The 15,000-nt window shown below is 40.2% G+C and overlaps 1 protein-coding gene across 1 annotated transcript in view; it reads right to left on the reverse strand.

Moving 5' to 3' along the window:
* The window catches only part of LOC138045815 (N-acetyllactosaminide beta-1,6-N-acetylglucosaminyl-transferase-like), a 21,274-nt gene that overhangs the window by 4,286 nt on the left and 1,988 nt on the right, over positions 1-15,000 (reverse strand). Inside the window, exons 2-3 of the mRNA XM_068892443.1 lie at positions 1,406-1,539; positions 1-637 (exon numbers count right to left, since the gene is read on the reverse strand). The exon at positions 1-637 is cut by the window's left edge and continues 4,286 nt beyond it. Of these exons, the coding sequence (XP_068748544.1) occupies positions 1-637; positions 1,406-1,539 (771 nt within the window). The remainder of the gene's footprint in view (positions 638-1,405; positions 1,540-15,000) is intronic.

A 15,000-nucleotide genomic window follows, 5' to 3' on the forward strand; every position in this document is an offset into this window, starting at 1 on the left:
CTCCTTCCACCTTGTCAGCTCTGTGGGAATACATATATCGATGCCAATGATTGATTGGAACAGCATAACTCTCGATGTTGTTGGAGCCGTTCAGATTGGCGAGCGCTCGCACAATTTCGGCATTATTGTAAAGGGGTAACTCTTGCCCAGTAACATGCATAAAATATTTCCATTTTACTGAGCTCTTCATTAAATCCCCTAGACAGTTAATTTGCGCGTGAAGAATGCTAACATGAGGCCATATCACGTCGACAGCTTTATCAGTCAGAAAAACGTTGTCAAGGCAAGCAGTCATGGCTCGTATTGCTTTTCGAAATGCTTCAGATGATTTGACATCCACGTGTATGCAGTAAACATTCTGAGGCATATAGATGGATTGTAAAACCTTCTCTACAAGATCTGCGTTTGTGAATACAACCATTGCATAAGCAATGGGGAAGTCTTTTTCTTCTTGCGTGGGAGAGGGATGAGGGAAAAATTCCTCTTTTACATCATTGCAACCTTTTTCTTCATAACGGGAATACACTTCTGTTTCTGTTGGTTTTTTATCGGCGCAAAACGAATTTTCGAATTTGGAAAAGGAACACCAAGAATTTTTTGTAATGATCCGCTCGCATTCCGACCACGTTGTGGGTTCCTGTGGAGAAGAGAAAAAGCATATAAAAACTGTGCGTATTAACATAGGCAGCTGTACTGTACTAATGTTTCAACAAAGTCACCCGGGTTGAATTCCTGGGTTCGGTGTCCTGTGAGGATTGAGTTGGTTTGTTCTTTTGGCTCTCTCTTCTCATGTAAATTTGAAAGACGTAAAGCCGTGCTTTTTTCTTGGATGAGGCCAAAGAACCAAACCTTTAATCTCGTAGTTACATCATTTGGTTTATGCTCCTTGGTTTTACTTGTTTCCTGCAACGTAGGTTGAATCTTTAATATATATTCTGGAGCTAAACCCTACTGCCAACGCAGGATTAACTACCTCTTGATTTTATATACAATTAGACAGTATCCAGGAGTTCAATTACAAGCCCATCGCATCCGCAGAACCCTCTCTTCTCGGGTCGTAAGGAGGTTTTAAGAACTATAATTTGTCAGCAACTGATTGTCTGAAGTATGCGAAGTGAATTTAGAAACTCGTTCTTGCAAACGATTTGGAATTCGTAGATAGAAACTAAGGTCGGTATTTGAAGCGAGTTTTGTCAAGCGGTAGTTTGCTTATTTTGACGAGACGACATTTAACACAGCACTAAAGGGTGTTCCAAATTTTGCAGTCAAGTGAAAAGACACCTTGAAGAAACGGTTGGTGAACACTGTTTTTGTGACTCAAATGTGCCACGCTGTGGAATCTCCTTCGGCGCACCACGCGCCCAATAACCTTTTCGTATTATAATTTATTAGAAAAAAGCATTACCTTTCTGTTATTCTTGAGGTACTGGCACACCGGTGTGCAGACAATGTATATTCCGACGAAGAAAATGCACAGAAAAGGTACAAATCTTCTTGTGGTTCTCCTCTTGCAGCCTTTTGGAATACTTTTCGTGAGTTCTGCAAAGGAAGGAAATATGCCAAAACAAAATTGGTTGAGAGAAGAAGCGATAACAGACATAGAATCAATAATAAAGGAAAATGTAAGAGGTGGAATGTTGCCGTTTTAGCGCAAATAATTATATATTTAACATCATAACTGCCATTAGTACTAGTTTACCTAAACGGCAGAAATGTTGCTAAGGGAGATGTTCAATTATGCTTGCAGTAATTTAACGACGGTTCCCACGTGGAATTGTGGGGAGATTTTAATAGGTTTTGTGCAGGGACGGTACAAAACGTGGACCCCCACACTAGACCCCCAGCTGGACCTCCGAGTAGAGAGAAAACAGTAAATGTTTTTTTACAGTGAGGTCATTAAATTCTGAGATAAAAATCGCTAGATCTTCTGAATTTCTTTTCTAAAGAAAGTGGAAGATGACCTAAAAATAAATCGTTTTTCAAGTTTCCAGTTACGTGAGGTCCTTCGTTTCTAATGCCTCATTTACAATAGCAAGTTTTCCTTGACAACTTTTCCTTGTCAATTTTTCCTTGGCAGTGTAAATGGAAAACTATGACATTTTTTTCCTTGACAAGTGTCGTTGTTCAAATACTGGCATGCTAGTTTTTGAACAAGGACACTCGTCAAGGAAAAACGTGTCAAGGACGATATTAGATAGTGTAAATTACTTGTCAAGTGCACTTGTCAATGAAAACTTGTCATATTTTTCATTTACACTACCAAGGAAAACTTTTCAAGGAAAGATGTTTCAAGGAAAACTTGGCAGTGTATACAGTCGGCAAGTTTTCCTTTATAAGTGGACTTCTCAAGGAACTCCTTGCTAGTGTAAATAAGGCTTAAAATACAGCATTTCGAATTTCCCAAACGTCACCTCGCGTGACACCACGATACAACGCTCTTTGTATTTGGTTGAAAAAAATGTCTATTTTTATGAATCTCAGCAGTTTGAGCCTTTCAAGTACATAAGGAGGTGTATTCATACACATATCTTTTATTTCATGAGCGAGAAATAAGCGCTTTCATCGCAAAGTGAACTCCAGTTTTCCTTGATTACCGGAAGCCATGTTAGTGGATCACATGGCGTCTTCATACAAAACTCTACAAAGAACTCAGAAACGATGAACTGCACAGACCTGAGAATTGGAGAAGTGGTTTAAAGATTTGTTTCCTACAACATTCCAAGTTCTTGACCTTTTCATTGAAAGATTTCGAATTAATTTTTTTGTTGCGTGACATTGTAAACTATCTGTGGTTTGGGGAAACGAGAAGCGAAATGGAAGATTCGCGCATAGCCATAATTCCTTGCACCTTTGACCACAATCCATTGCGCTTTGAAAAAAATGTATTCTTCTCCCGGTTAGAGAGTTACCCCGTTCGTTGGCTTCAGTCTCACTCACTGCGGCAGCAATAATTACATAGCTGATTATTGAAAACTCTCTGCGTTGAGTGGTTGTTCTTGAGGGGATTACACACGGTAATCACCTAAACGGTTTTTTTCAAAATGGCCGCAAGCCGTTTTGTCTCGGTTATTATTCACCGTTAAATATGATCCATGAAAATAAGCTAAAGGTGTGTTCGAACGCCAGCATTTACAATAACGTAAAACCGAAGATATATTTCTCCAATAGATCGTGTTCATGTGACTTGACATCTTCGATCGCCATAACGGCTAACTTTAACGTCACATCTACAACGACGATCTGGATATACAAATGAATGCTTCCTCATCTTCAACAAAGTCTAGTTTACATCTATAGTTAATTCCTCTCTTGGCTCCTCAACTTTCCCTTCTTCTTGGAAAATAGCGGAAGTTGTGCCTATTCCCAAAGATGGTGATCATGAACAAGCGAACAATAATCGGCCTATTTCCCTTTTACCTGTTCTCTCAAAGATTTGCGAACGGGTTGCTCATAATCAATTTAATTTTTACCTAACCTCTAAGGAACGGCTGTCAAAGAACCAAAGTGCCAACAAGAAATGGCATTCAACCGAAACAGCAGTAATTAAATCTACGGATGCAATACTTAGCGGCTTTGATAAAAGTGAACTGACGGCAGTGGTGTTATTGGATATGAGCAAGGCTTTCGATAGCATCAGTCATGAAATTCTGTTACTTAAGTTGAAGGATGTTGGCGCCTCTAACACCTGTCTCCAGTGGTTTCGCAGTTACCTCAGTGATCGCCAGCAAGTTGTAAGGATAAACTCTACGTTGTCCGAGTCCCTGCCACTAAGTAGTGGTGTCCCACAAGGTAGCATCCTGGGCCCACTCCTTTTTAGCATTTATGTAAACGACCTTCCTGCTGTTCCACAGAAATGCATCTCTCATAGCTACGTAGATGATACAAAGCTTCAAGTCTCCTTCAAGCTTCAGAAAAAAGACATTGCCGTGGCAGAAATGAATGAAGATTTATTTAAAGTGTGTAACTGGTGCTTCAGAAACTATTTACTGCTAAATCCTGATAAATCCAAACTTATGGTGTTTGGTACCAGAAAAGTGCTACCCAAGCTTCAAGATATCACCCTATCTTTATTAGGGAAGGACTTATCACCTAGTGAAACTGCAAAGGACCTGGGAGTGTTATTGGACCCTCATTTATCGTACAACAATCACATTATTAAGACCGTTTCGTCATGCATGTCTTCTCTCGGGCAGATTAACCGCGTCAAACATGCATTCGATAGAAAGACCCTTTTGATAGTTATTAATGCCTTAGTTTTTAGCAAATTGTTTTATTGTTCGAACGTGTGGGCCAACTGCTCGAAGTTAAATATCGACAAACTACAATCGGTACAAAACTTTGCGTGTAGAATAGTAAGTGGAATTCGGAAATATGATCATGTTACGCCTGAACTGAAACGCCTTAAGTGGCTTCCAGTATCCAGTCAGCTTTATTATCGAAATACCATTTTGGCTTTTAAATGTATGAATTGTCGTGCCCCTGAATACCTGAGCACTATTTTCACCAAACGTTCTGATGTAAATAGTTATACAACCAGGAGTTCCCAATTTTTAAATATCCCTCTTTTTAAAACTGCCTCTGGACAGAGAACTTTTTATTACCGAACTGTTAGCATGTGGAATTCCTTGGAATCTAATTTGAAACTTTGTAGCAACGAAATAATCTTTAAGAAGCGTTTAAGGAACAAACTGCTAAGGGATTTTTTAGGAAGTGATTGATATCGTGATAAGTAGTTATGTAATTGATAGTAATGATTGGTTATTTTAATCTTGTAAATAATTTAAATAATTATGTAAATTATTATTTTATAATTATTATTGTTCCTGAAAAGCCCCTTTGGGGAGGTTCAATAAAGTATGTATGTATGTTGCTGTCTTCATCTTTTTTGCCAACGCCCAGAAGCTGGAATGAAGATTTTGCAGCGTTTGGAATCAGAGTACTAGGTCTCCTAGATCCTGTTGAAAATCGTACCCAAAACCATTACTTTTTTGTTTTCCCAGTATCTGCTGCTCGCAACATTTCACTTGCCATTTGCAACTTCTACTATATAAAATAATATATTCTCGGCCAATACCGCAGAGCGATTCCGCCCAATACAATAATATATTCTATTCTCTTTCGCTTCGCTCAGCCGAATAGATAACATTTCTATTATATGTATAGAAGAGACAAGTAACAAACAAATAGTGGAGGGAGCCGGCAGCAATGGTCGAGTTTATTTACAAAAAACTGAGCCGGGGACACACTGGATACAGGTTACAAGCCAAGGAATATAAGAAAAAAGTCATACGCTATTTAAAACGACAATACAAAATAGTATGGAAAAAACGAGTAAACTGGTCGGCGTCAAGTGGTGTGACATTCACGAGGAGTGGTATATAAAGGCCTAATTATCCCAATGGGAATTAATACCAAGCAACCTAATTAGACACCTAAAAGAAATACATTTTTCTTCCAATTAGCCGCCAATAGAATGCGGTATTGCCTTGTCAAAATCCCAATTTCTTTATGGCTGTGAACATAATGGATACTCCAAAATAAGGTGAAACACTTAGTCTCGTGTATATAAATTACCAAACGATCTTTCTTTCACTAACTTTAAATATGGTGTCACCAGAACAATTTATGAAATCTAGTCATTTCGTGCCGGCGCTTACACCTAATCACTAGAGATCAGTGCCTAACCCAGAAGTTATTCTCTGCCTAAAAGAAGTGCTGTTTATCTGCCAAAGCGGGTTAACACCGAGGTTGTCAAGGGTTGCCACGTAACGTCATCGAATATAACCATTTCTTAAAAGAATTAATGAAGTAACGATGAAATGATATATGAAATGGATCATACATGAACTGCGGATATGAAATCAAGTGAAGCGATGATCCTCGTAGTTATGAACGCAGTTTTTGCAATTGCGTAAAGAAGCCTGAAAAATTCAGGACTTCAACGGGCAGTTCATGTATGATCCATTTCATATATCATTTCATGGTTGATTCATTCCTCACGGAAACATTAGAACCCACAAATGACTAGCTCCCAACGTCAGTGGCTTCATGGCCCAGTTGGTTAGAGCGTCGCACCGGTATCGCGAGGTCACGGGTTCAAACCCCGTTAAAGTCCTGAATTTTTCAGGCTTCTTTACGCAATTGCAAAAATTGCGTTCATAACTGCGAGGATCATAGCTTCAATTAATTAATGAAGTGTTATTATTGTGACGTCACTGTCTCGCTTCTATGTGACTTCGTTTTCTGTTTACGTCTTGAGCATTGTCTTTCTTTCGTTATTCAGATAACTGTAAATGTTATGGGCCCGGTAATCTTAAATTTAAAGTCCGATTGCTGTATAGAAGTTGAGTGGTCGTTGAAAATATATCAGGGTGTTATTACAGGTACCATGTTTTCTGTCTTTTGTTTTACGTAATATGTTGTCGGTGCAAGCAAATGTGAAGAAAACATGGCAGAGGCGAAGACGGGTACGATTGCATTGTCGAACGAGTACAATTATGGATAGTCTTTCATATACGGGATCCGAAATTATTAATGTCTGTGAAACAAAAGAACAAAGCGAACATAACAATACCTAATTTTTAGCAAGGCCTAACTCGAATAATAATGGTTCCTTTGTTCTTGACCATTTTAGTCCGGTATATAAAAGTCAACCCGCAATTATGGAACACGGAATATCCAGTGCTGGATGAAATTCATGAAGGACGGGCTGTGGGGAATTGCAAGTGCAGATGAAACTGCAATTGAAACCGTTGCCAAGATCTAGAAACACAAAAAATGTGTTATTCAACGCGACAGAGCACTTGCGATCATCGTCAGTACTCTCTATAGATCTTTTGCTGTTGTGCAATGCACTTGCTTGGTGAGCCCGAGAATCATGAAACAGTGGAAAAACACTGGCAATCCATTTTCAAACATGGAGGCTATGGGTAGCCTACACTTTAATTTGTTGGAAAGATTTTTAGCTGGTTTCCTTTAAAGTTCACAGTCTTTCAGTGAATTGTTGTTGCAATATCTTGGTCAGCACCCAGTTCAATTCCGCAGTCTAAAGTCCACATTCCATGATCCAAAAATATGGGTGCGATCGTTGTTCACATTTAAATCTGTTATGTAAAGTTCATTAATAATTCATGAGTGACAGGAGGCAACAGAAACGCACTATGTAGGTCACATTGAGGTGTGTAAATCCTGATGAAGTGTTCAACCGTCTGAAAGCACTGGGAGGGTTTGAAAGGGTAGCAGAGAAAAGCTGGGGTTGATGAATGAATTAATACAATAAATAATGATAATTATATCAATTATATACATTCAACCACTAGTAATAAATTATCACCTGGAACCCTCACTCCCAAACGCCCCGGGCAGAAGTAAGTTATGAGAAGAGGCGAGCCACAAGGCTGAAGGAGTAGGAGCCATGGCAACACGCAGGCCATCGCTACAGGGAGGTGGGAGGGTCGAACGCCCAAAGTTCGTTCAAAGCCAAAGAGAGAAATAAAGGGGATAAAACAATCTTATTTATACCAAAATGGTAACAATTATGCAAATAAGGCCCTCCTGTAGAACAATAGATGTACTGGAATTTCCAGCTTGAATCTCTAGGAAATAAGGGGCGTACATGATGGCCCCCAGTGAGAAAAGTATTCAGCCACATGTCCCTGTATGAAAACATTTAACTCCATACATGTAACTTGAATGAGATGATATATGATATATATGATATATACCAAACACATTTTAGTTAATTATTACTTCATTTCTTCTCATTTAGCACTGCCTGAAAACTGGCCTAAGGACATTACGACAACCATGCATCACATAACTCTGAACGTTTCCTCCCAGCCCTTTTCACCTTATCGTTCTATGCTTCCACGCAAACAACAGTGCAGTCTTTACTTTGCAAACTATCTGTAATTCCTACGCTTAAGTGCCCCCAAAAACTTTGGCTTGAACTTAAAGTACAGAGGGGAATCCGGGTGGGGAATATTGAGGGTTGCTAAAACTTCACCGGATATTTCATCATCTACAATACTTGACCAAATATGATCTTGGTCAGCGGGAAAACGCAGCTTAAATTACAGTGAATGTATGGGATTTTGGCCGAGTTCAAACCTCTTGTCGGAAATTCTGCAGTAATCATTACGTGGGATGCCCTCTGCAGGGCAGACCACGTTATAAAATTGAGTCCGTTTGTTTTTAACTCTTATCCACAATTGTAACGTTTGTTATCATTGGCTAGGTTTTTTAAAAAGAAAATAAAACGGGATGTTTTTGTGGCCACATGTTCATTCTACGTCATCCACAAGCCATGGTCGTTGTCACTTTTTGTGTTCTCTTCGTTTGTTTCGCGAAATCGGAGATATACGAAAGAATTTCTACTGTCAAACACCTGGTTTCGCTAGAGGTTGAGTGATGATTCATATTTAAGCCATCAGTACCTGTTACAGCTTTCATATCGTCGTTGTTATCTGTTTCATGAAAGGTATGTCGTGTTTTGTGAGGGTTTTTATCGGTCAAACAACGTGGCAAAGCTACTGTAGAACTAATAGCAACGCATGATCCCCGAAAATTTAGTCTGTAATTCCTTTTGAATTGGATTGAATCTTCATATTAAATAACTGGTAACATATTTCATTTTTTCAAAATTAGAAATTCAAATTATTTTCGTAAATTCGCGCAATTAATTGACACAAAATCAAGATACATTCTTAAGGTTACCGTGTACCTTCAGAGGTCTCTACCAAGGGGTACCCAACGATAATCTTCGGTGAAATATGTGTTCGGGAGAGTCAAACTGTTCTAAGAATTGGTTCTACGAACGTAGCCAAACAGCTATAGATTTCTTTACTAAAGCATCACCTGAAAGATTCGCAACAAGGGAAACGTAGTCTCTTGCGTTTTCGGAAGGGATATTTTTGCAACTTTTGGCAGTTACAACGGTCACCAGCAGTTTCGGATGATCAAATGGTTTGCCGGGAAGGTCTTACAAGGTAACGTTCAGCTTGCAATTTCTGAAATGAAGATATCGCCCCCTTATATCTTGGGACACTCCAATTTTCAGCTAAGATATCTGAACAGATAAAATTATTCTAGGTGATAAAAACATTTCTTTAGGGAGTCTTTATACATTACAAGGAACTTAGAAATGTCCCTCAAAGGATTTTCGCTAATTTTCTCCTTGGGTGCTCTTGTCTACCGTTCAGTGAAACGGATGTAGCGCTTTACGATTATGACGCAGACATCCTGACCCTTGGATAAATCGTAACTACTGGAATATTTCATTTGGTATTGAAGAAAATGGTTTGTTTTCTTGTCAGAGCACTATCGAAAGCGCTAACTAAAAACTCGCATGGAAAAAATATTTCGAACTGTAAAATGAGTGAGTCAGAACGCGGTCTTGAATACGGGATCTCCCGCTTAAGTCCTAGCCACTCGGCCACACTACTTCATTGTGACTAATATTCTTCGGATTTTTGACGCATGTTTTCGGACTGGATCGACTTCATGTTCAACAGAAAAAGGACGTGCACATCGATCTCATCAAACACAGGAGAAGCAGCACAGAAAAAGTGAAAGCGGACCAACGCAAAAGCTTTAAAAACAAGCACAATGTAGGATGCGCGCAAAAACCATTGCAAACAGATGTTGACGGCGATGTCAAAGTGCGGGCTTTTTATGTGAATCGTTTGCATCCTATTGTTTGCAAGGCTTGTTTGTTTACTGCTGTCAGCTCAGAGGTGTTTGATCACTGTAAGCTGTATACTCTGATGAGGATCAATTTTGTACTTTATGCAGATGCATAATTATTTCCAAACAGGAGGTCCGCTTTTAGGCTTGGCTAAATCTATACGTTATCCTACGTTACGTGATTGCAATACCTCATATATTAATTAGATCACATAATACATCGAATAACTTTAATATTTCCGATAAACATGTGCTATGAGGAAGTAAAGACAGCGTTACATCGGTCATGTTAAAACGCAGCGAAATAGCAGATGGGGAATGAGGACTTTTTTATAAGCCCCCAGTGTTCCAATCAGAAATTTTTTTGTTCACAAATTTCAATCAACTTAAACGTAACAATATATTATATCATATTTTTGGCATGTTTTGGACTAAATCCTCGAAGTCGCTGCCTTAATTAAGGAGATAAAATGTACCAAGTATGTTAAACTTACGGAAGACAAACGTCCCATAACGAGCCGCACGCTTTTAGCAACCAAAAAACGGCTGGGGCATCCTGTTGAGAAGCCGGACTAAAACTCGGGTATCTCAGCTGGATGCCCAGTTCCTTTTAAAGGAAAAAGGAATCGCAGAAAATAAAAAGATGTACATTGCCGCCAGCCCTCAAAATAGCGATGAGAAAAAGCACTCTCTGTTTTTCAGTAACACGATTACAAAGGACTCTGACGATACTTTACCGTTTCCCGACAATTCAAAAGTTCTTTAAGTTTGTTTGCTAGTTATTTATTTGTTTGAGCAGGTTGAACTTTTGGATGTTCAGCTGATGTGGACCTGCTATACCCATCCACCCATATACACACAGAGGACAGCCACTACAACAGGAACTTCATCCCCCCTCTTCTCGAATAGTGTGTGGGTTCTTTAACATCCCACAAGGAACTAATGAACACGGAAGATATTTGTGAGACGGAGCCTACGATTTCTAGTCCTTATCCGAGAAGACTTGAAAGTCTAACCATTTGCGCATGAAATTACAAAGGCAGCACTTTCTCCTCAGTTATTTAAAGACGCTGAGTGTTGGTCCGGCCGCGTGGCGGCCCAGTGCTCAACCAATTGAGCCACCAGTGTCCTTTCCACGGATTTTTCTCGATTAAAGGAAAAAAAAATTATAAAACTTGAGAATAGGTCGGGAATGACCGACTACCATAGCATGAATCAGAGACGAGTTGAGAAAATAGAAACCATCCCAATGCAGTTTTGACAGGCTTTTTCTGTCCCTAGGGACACAAGGACGAACCGTGCATGTAAAAAAGTCTAAAAGAACCGGATTATTCCGGTTTGGTGGAAAAGCTGGGACGCGGGGTACCGGGGTCCGTGGAAAACACGGGGTACGCGGTGCCGGGATCTATGGAAAACACAGAGTAACGGGGTCCGTGGAAAACACGGGGTGCAGGGGTCTATGGAAAACACGGGGTGCCGGAGAGCCGGGCGAAAGCATAGGGTACCTGGCTCTGTGGTGTTTGTTTTCAACGGACTGCAGCACCCCGTGTTTTTCGCTTAGGAAAGGTGCTAACAATAGTGTATTTTCTGCTGTGAAATTTGCAGGAAACCGAACTATTTTCATTTGGGCTAAACTGTCATGTATGGTAATTGTTGTGCATCATCTTTGCATGGAAAACAGCTTTTTTTCAAATCCTTTCCCAAAATTAAAAAGCGCTGAAGTGATGAATCTCAAAAGTCTGGATTTAGAATTGATCCGAAGTAGTTTTTTTTTTTACGTGTTTCATTGTACGTGCTTTTTGCTTTTCGGTCAAATATATCGTCTCGTACATGAAATATTTTCAATGATGATCACATTTTTCAGTTTTGATTAAACATCTCTAGTGTGAAACATTACACAACGGTAATAAAAAAGGAACGTACTAAAATTAAAAATAAAGGAACTCAACACCCTGGATGACAGAGTAAAGGAGTGCATTATAAATTATCACACTTTCATGCATTATCTGTTGTCCTCCAAACTGCGAATTACAAAAAGAGGCTAAAAATAATTCTTTAGTAAGTTATGAACGGATTTTTAGAAGCTGCGTAGAGAAGCCTGAAAAATTCAGGACTTCAACTGAACTGAATTCTTTAATGTATGCAGCTGCATATGTTACTACAGAAAGAATGGGAATGTGAAGAGCCATTCTGGAAGAGAAGGATTGAGGGGATATCGAAAGGAAGTCCGAAGAGGAAACATGAGACTGAAACAAAGAGAGAGGGAAAGTCTCATGCATGTTGAAACAGAAGATCAAGGCAGGTGGAGTTAAGATAAAAAGATAGGACGAGAGATGTCAACAGTTCAAACAGAACCACCTGTTTAGAACCAATCAGAAGCTGTTCTACAAAACCGTGCACTAGATGGAAAGGAACGAGGTTAGACGGTGTTACCTGATCCCACAGAAGCAACCTCCTTCTGGAGCAAGATCTGGTCGGAGGAAGTCGGTCACAATGAGAGATCTTCTTGGCTAGAGGTGGACTTAAGTACAACAGAGATGCAAGAAGATATCAGCATCACTGTGGAGGATATTAGAAATGAAGAAAGCAGCCTTCCCCGATCTTTTTCAGGGGTTCTGGTTTAAGAAAATGACAGGATTGCACGCTAGATTGCAAGAATGCTTGCAAGACTGTATATGTAAAGGGAATGTGCCAGAGTGGATGGTCAGGGGAAGACTGCTACCTATGGTGTGGAAGCTCTTGACAGGAGTTATGGGAGAGAAGTTATACCATCACTTGGAAAGGAATGGACTGCTAACAGATGAACAGAAGGGGTGCAGGAAGGGATCCCGAGGAACTAAAGATCAATTGCTTCTAGACAAGCTAATCCTGAAGAACTGCCGGAGAAGGTTGACAATCTTGTCAATGGCTCGGGTAGAATACAAGAAGTCATATGATATGGTGGATGGTTGGGGCTGTCAAGAATATGATCTCTATAATCAGCAACAGCATGGTGAACTGGAAGACAGTATTTACATCAGGAGGAAAGGCTCTCGGGCAGGTGGACATTAGGAGAGGCATTTTTCAAGGTGATTCCTTGTCACCACTACTGTTTATAGTGATTATGTTACCCTTGACCCTAGTACTACGAAAAATGAGAGCTGGATACAAACTGGCAAAGGACATGAAGCCCATTAACCACCTACTATTCATGGATGATCTAAAGCTGTACGGAGCTAGCAAACTACTTCAAACTACTTGAAACTACTTGAACAAGTGAGTCTACACTTGTTCAAGTAGTAAGGATCTTCTCGCAAGACATTAAGATGTCGTTTGGGCTAGACAAGTGTGCTGTCCTAGAAATGAGAAGGGGAAGACAAGTTGGCAGTAGCGAAATAGAACTACCCCACGACCAGCATATTGAGGAAATAGAGGAGGAAGGCTACGAATACCTCGGCATCTTAGAGTTGGACCAGACGAAAGACAAGATAACATCGGAGTATATCAGAAGTGTCAAGAAGTTGTGTAGATCAAAACGCAATTGAGGAAATATGATCGATGGCATCAACACCTGGGCTGTAGGTGCAGTACGCTACAGTGCGGGGATTGGGGATTGGACAATTGAGGAGGTAGCCAACATGGATAGAAGAACTAGGAAGATCTTGGCAATGAATGGCTGTCTACACATCAGAAGTAATGTTGCGAGGCTGTACCTGCCGAGAAAGGAAGGGGGAAGAGGACTGATCGGCATCGAGGAGTGTGTAAGAAGGGAGAGGAAATCCCTTCATGGCTACCTAAGAGAGAGCACAGAGTGGATGCTTTAAGCTGCGTTGAAGGAGAAAGTGATTGTTGAAGAAGAGAGTATGCAGGACTATGAGAGGAGGTGAAAAGACGAGAAAGTTAAAAACTGGGAGAAAGCCCTACGTGGTGCGTTTGTCCAACCAATATCAGATAAAGCTGGAGAGGAGTCTTGTAGATGGCTCAGGAACGGATTCTTAAAAAAGGAGGCAGGTTTGGTTCTTGCTCCTCAGGAAAAGGCTTTAAGAACAAACTCGATCAAGTACAGCATAGATAAGACCTCAGAGACACCATTGTGTAGATTGTGTGGAGATGCCACTGAAACAGTACGACACATTGTCAGTGGATGCAAGAAACTTGCCCAGAGAGAGTATAGGAAGCGCCACGACAAGGTGGCCATGCGGGTGCACTGGGAGATGTGCAGGAAGTATGGGATAGAGTGAACTGACAAGTGGTATGACCATCAACCAATGCCAACCGCAGAAAATGGAGAAGTGAGGATTACCTGGAACATGACTATCTACACAGACAAAGAGCTAAAAGATAATCGGCCAGATATTACTCTAGTGCAAAAAGGCACACAGAAATGGACACTTATTGACATAGCTGTGCCAGCGGACCAGAACATCACCAGAACTGAAGAGGAGACGGTTGAAAAGTACCAGGAACTAGCATTTGAAATCAGAAGTATTCATGGAGCCTCGAAAGTCACAATAATACCTATCGTGATTGGTGCTCTTGGAAGCATATCAACAGGTTCAAAGACCTGGTCTGGCAAGCTAAATGTACCTGACTTCCTTGGAAGTGTACAATTATCCACCATCCTTGGAACTGCTCACCTATTACGGAAAGTGTTGTGTCTCTAAGCTACATTACCCAGGGGAACAACTGGTGAGAATCAGTAATAATAATAATAATAATAATAATAATAATAATAATAATAATAATTTAAAATGCATTGTTTTACAATGTTTATTACCGCCTTGTGTGTTATTTTTCTAATTACAGTCTCTTTCACATTACTTTACAGCGCCACGTTGTGAAGTTCGTTGGGAAGTCGGATACTAGGATACTAGGATACAAATTACGCGGCAAAGTAGACAAGTCTACCAGGTAGAACTTCGCAACTCTTTGCCGTCCGAGGTTCGTGACATCGAAAACAAGTGGTTTGAGGATTCAACACCATTCAAAATAGCGCCGTAACTAGAATTTACCAAGAAAGACAAATCTGAATATTGTCGAACGGTTTGTACGTACAGGGAGTTAGCAAGAATAATTGCAAACTCGAGCATTAAAGAACGTTAACTGTGGATAATTGTTTTTTTACAAACGACTGAGACTAAGGACGAAGTGGCAGAAATAAAAGAATTTAAGGCTAATCGAAAATTGAAGGGAATAAAAGACAGGTGGAACTTAAGGCTAACACGTTTGGAAATTTTGGAGTCAAATTCGGCTAACTTTGAAATGCCGCGCGTGACCTGGCGTACCGTAAAAGATCCAACATGGCCGACCATTTTCATCCGCGGGCATTCACAAATG

The sequence above is a fragment of the Montipora capricornis genome, chromosome 4 (assembly GCF_036669925.1).
Source record: "Montipora capricornis isolate CH-2021 chromosome 4, ASM3666992v2, whole genome shotgun sequence".
In the NCBI taxonomy this organism is placed as follows: Eukaryota; Metazoa; Cnidaria; class Anthozoa; order Scleractinia; family Acroporidae; genus Montipora; species Montipora capricornis.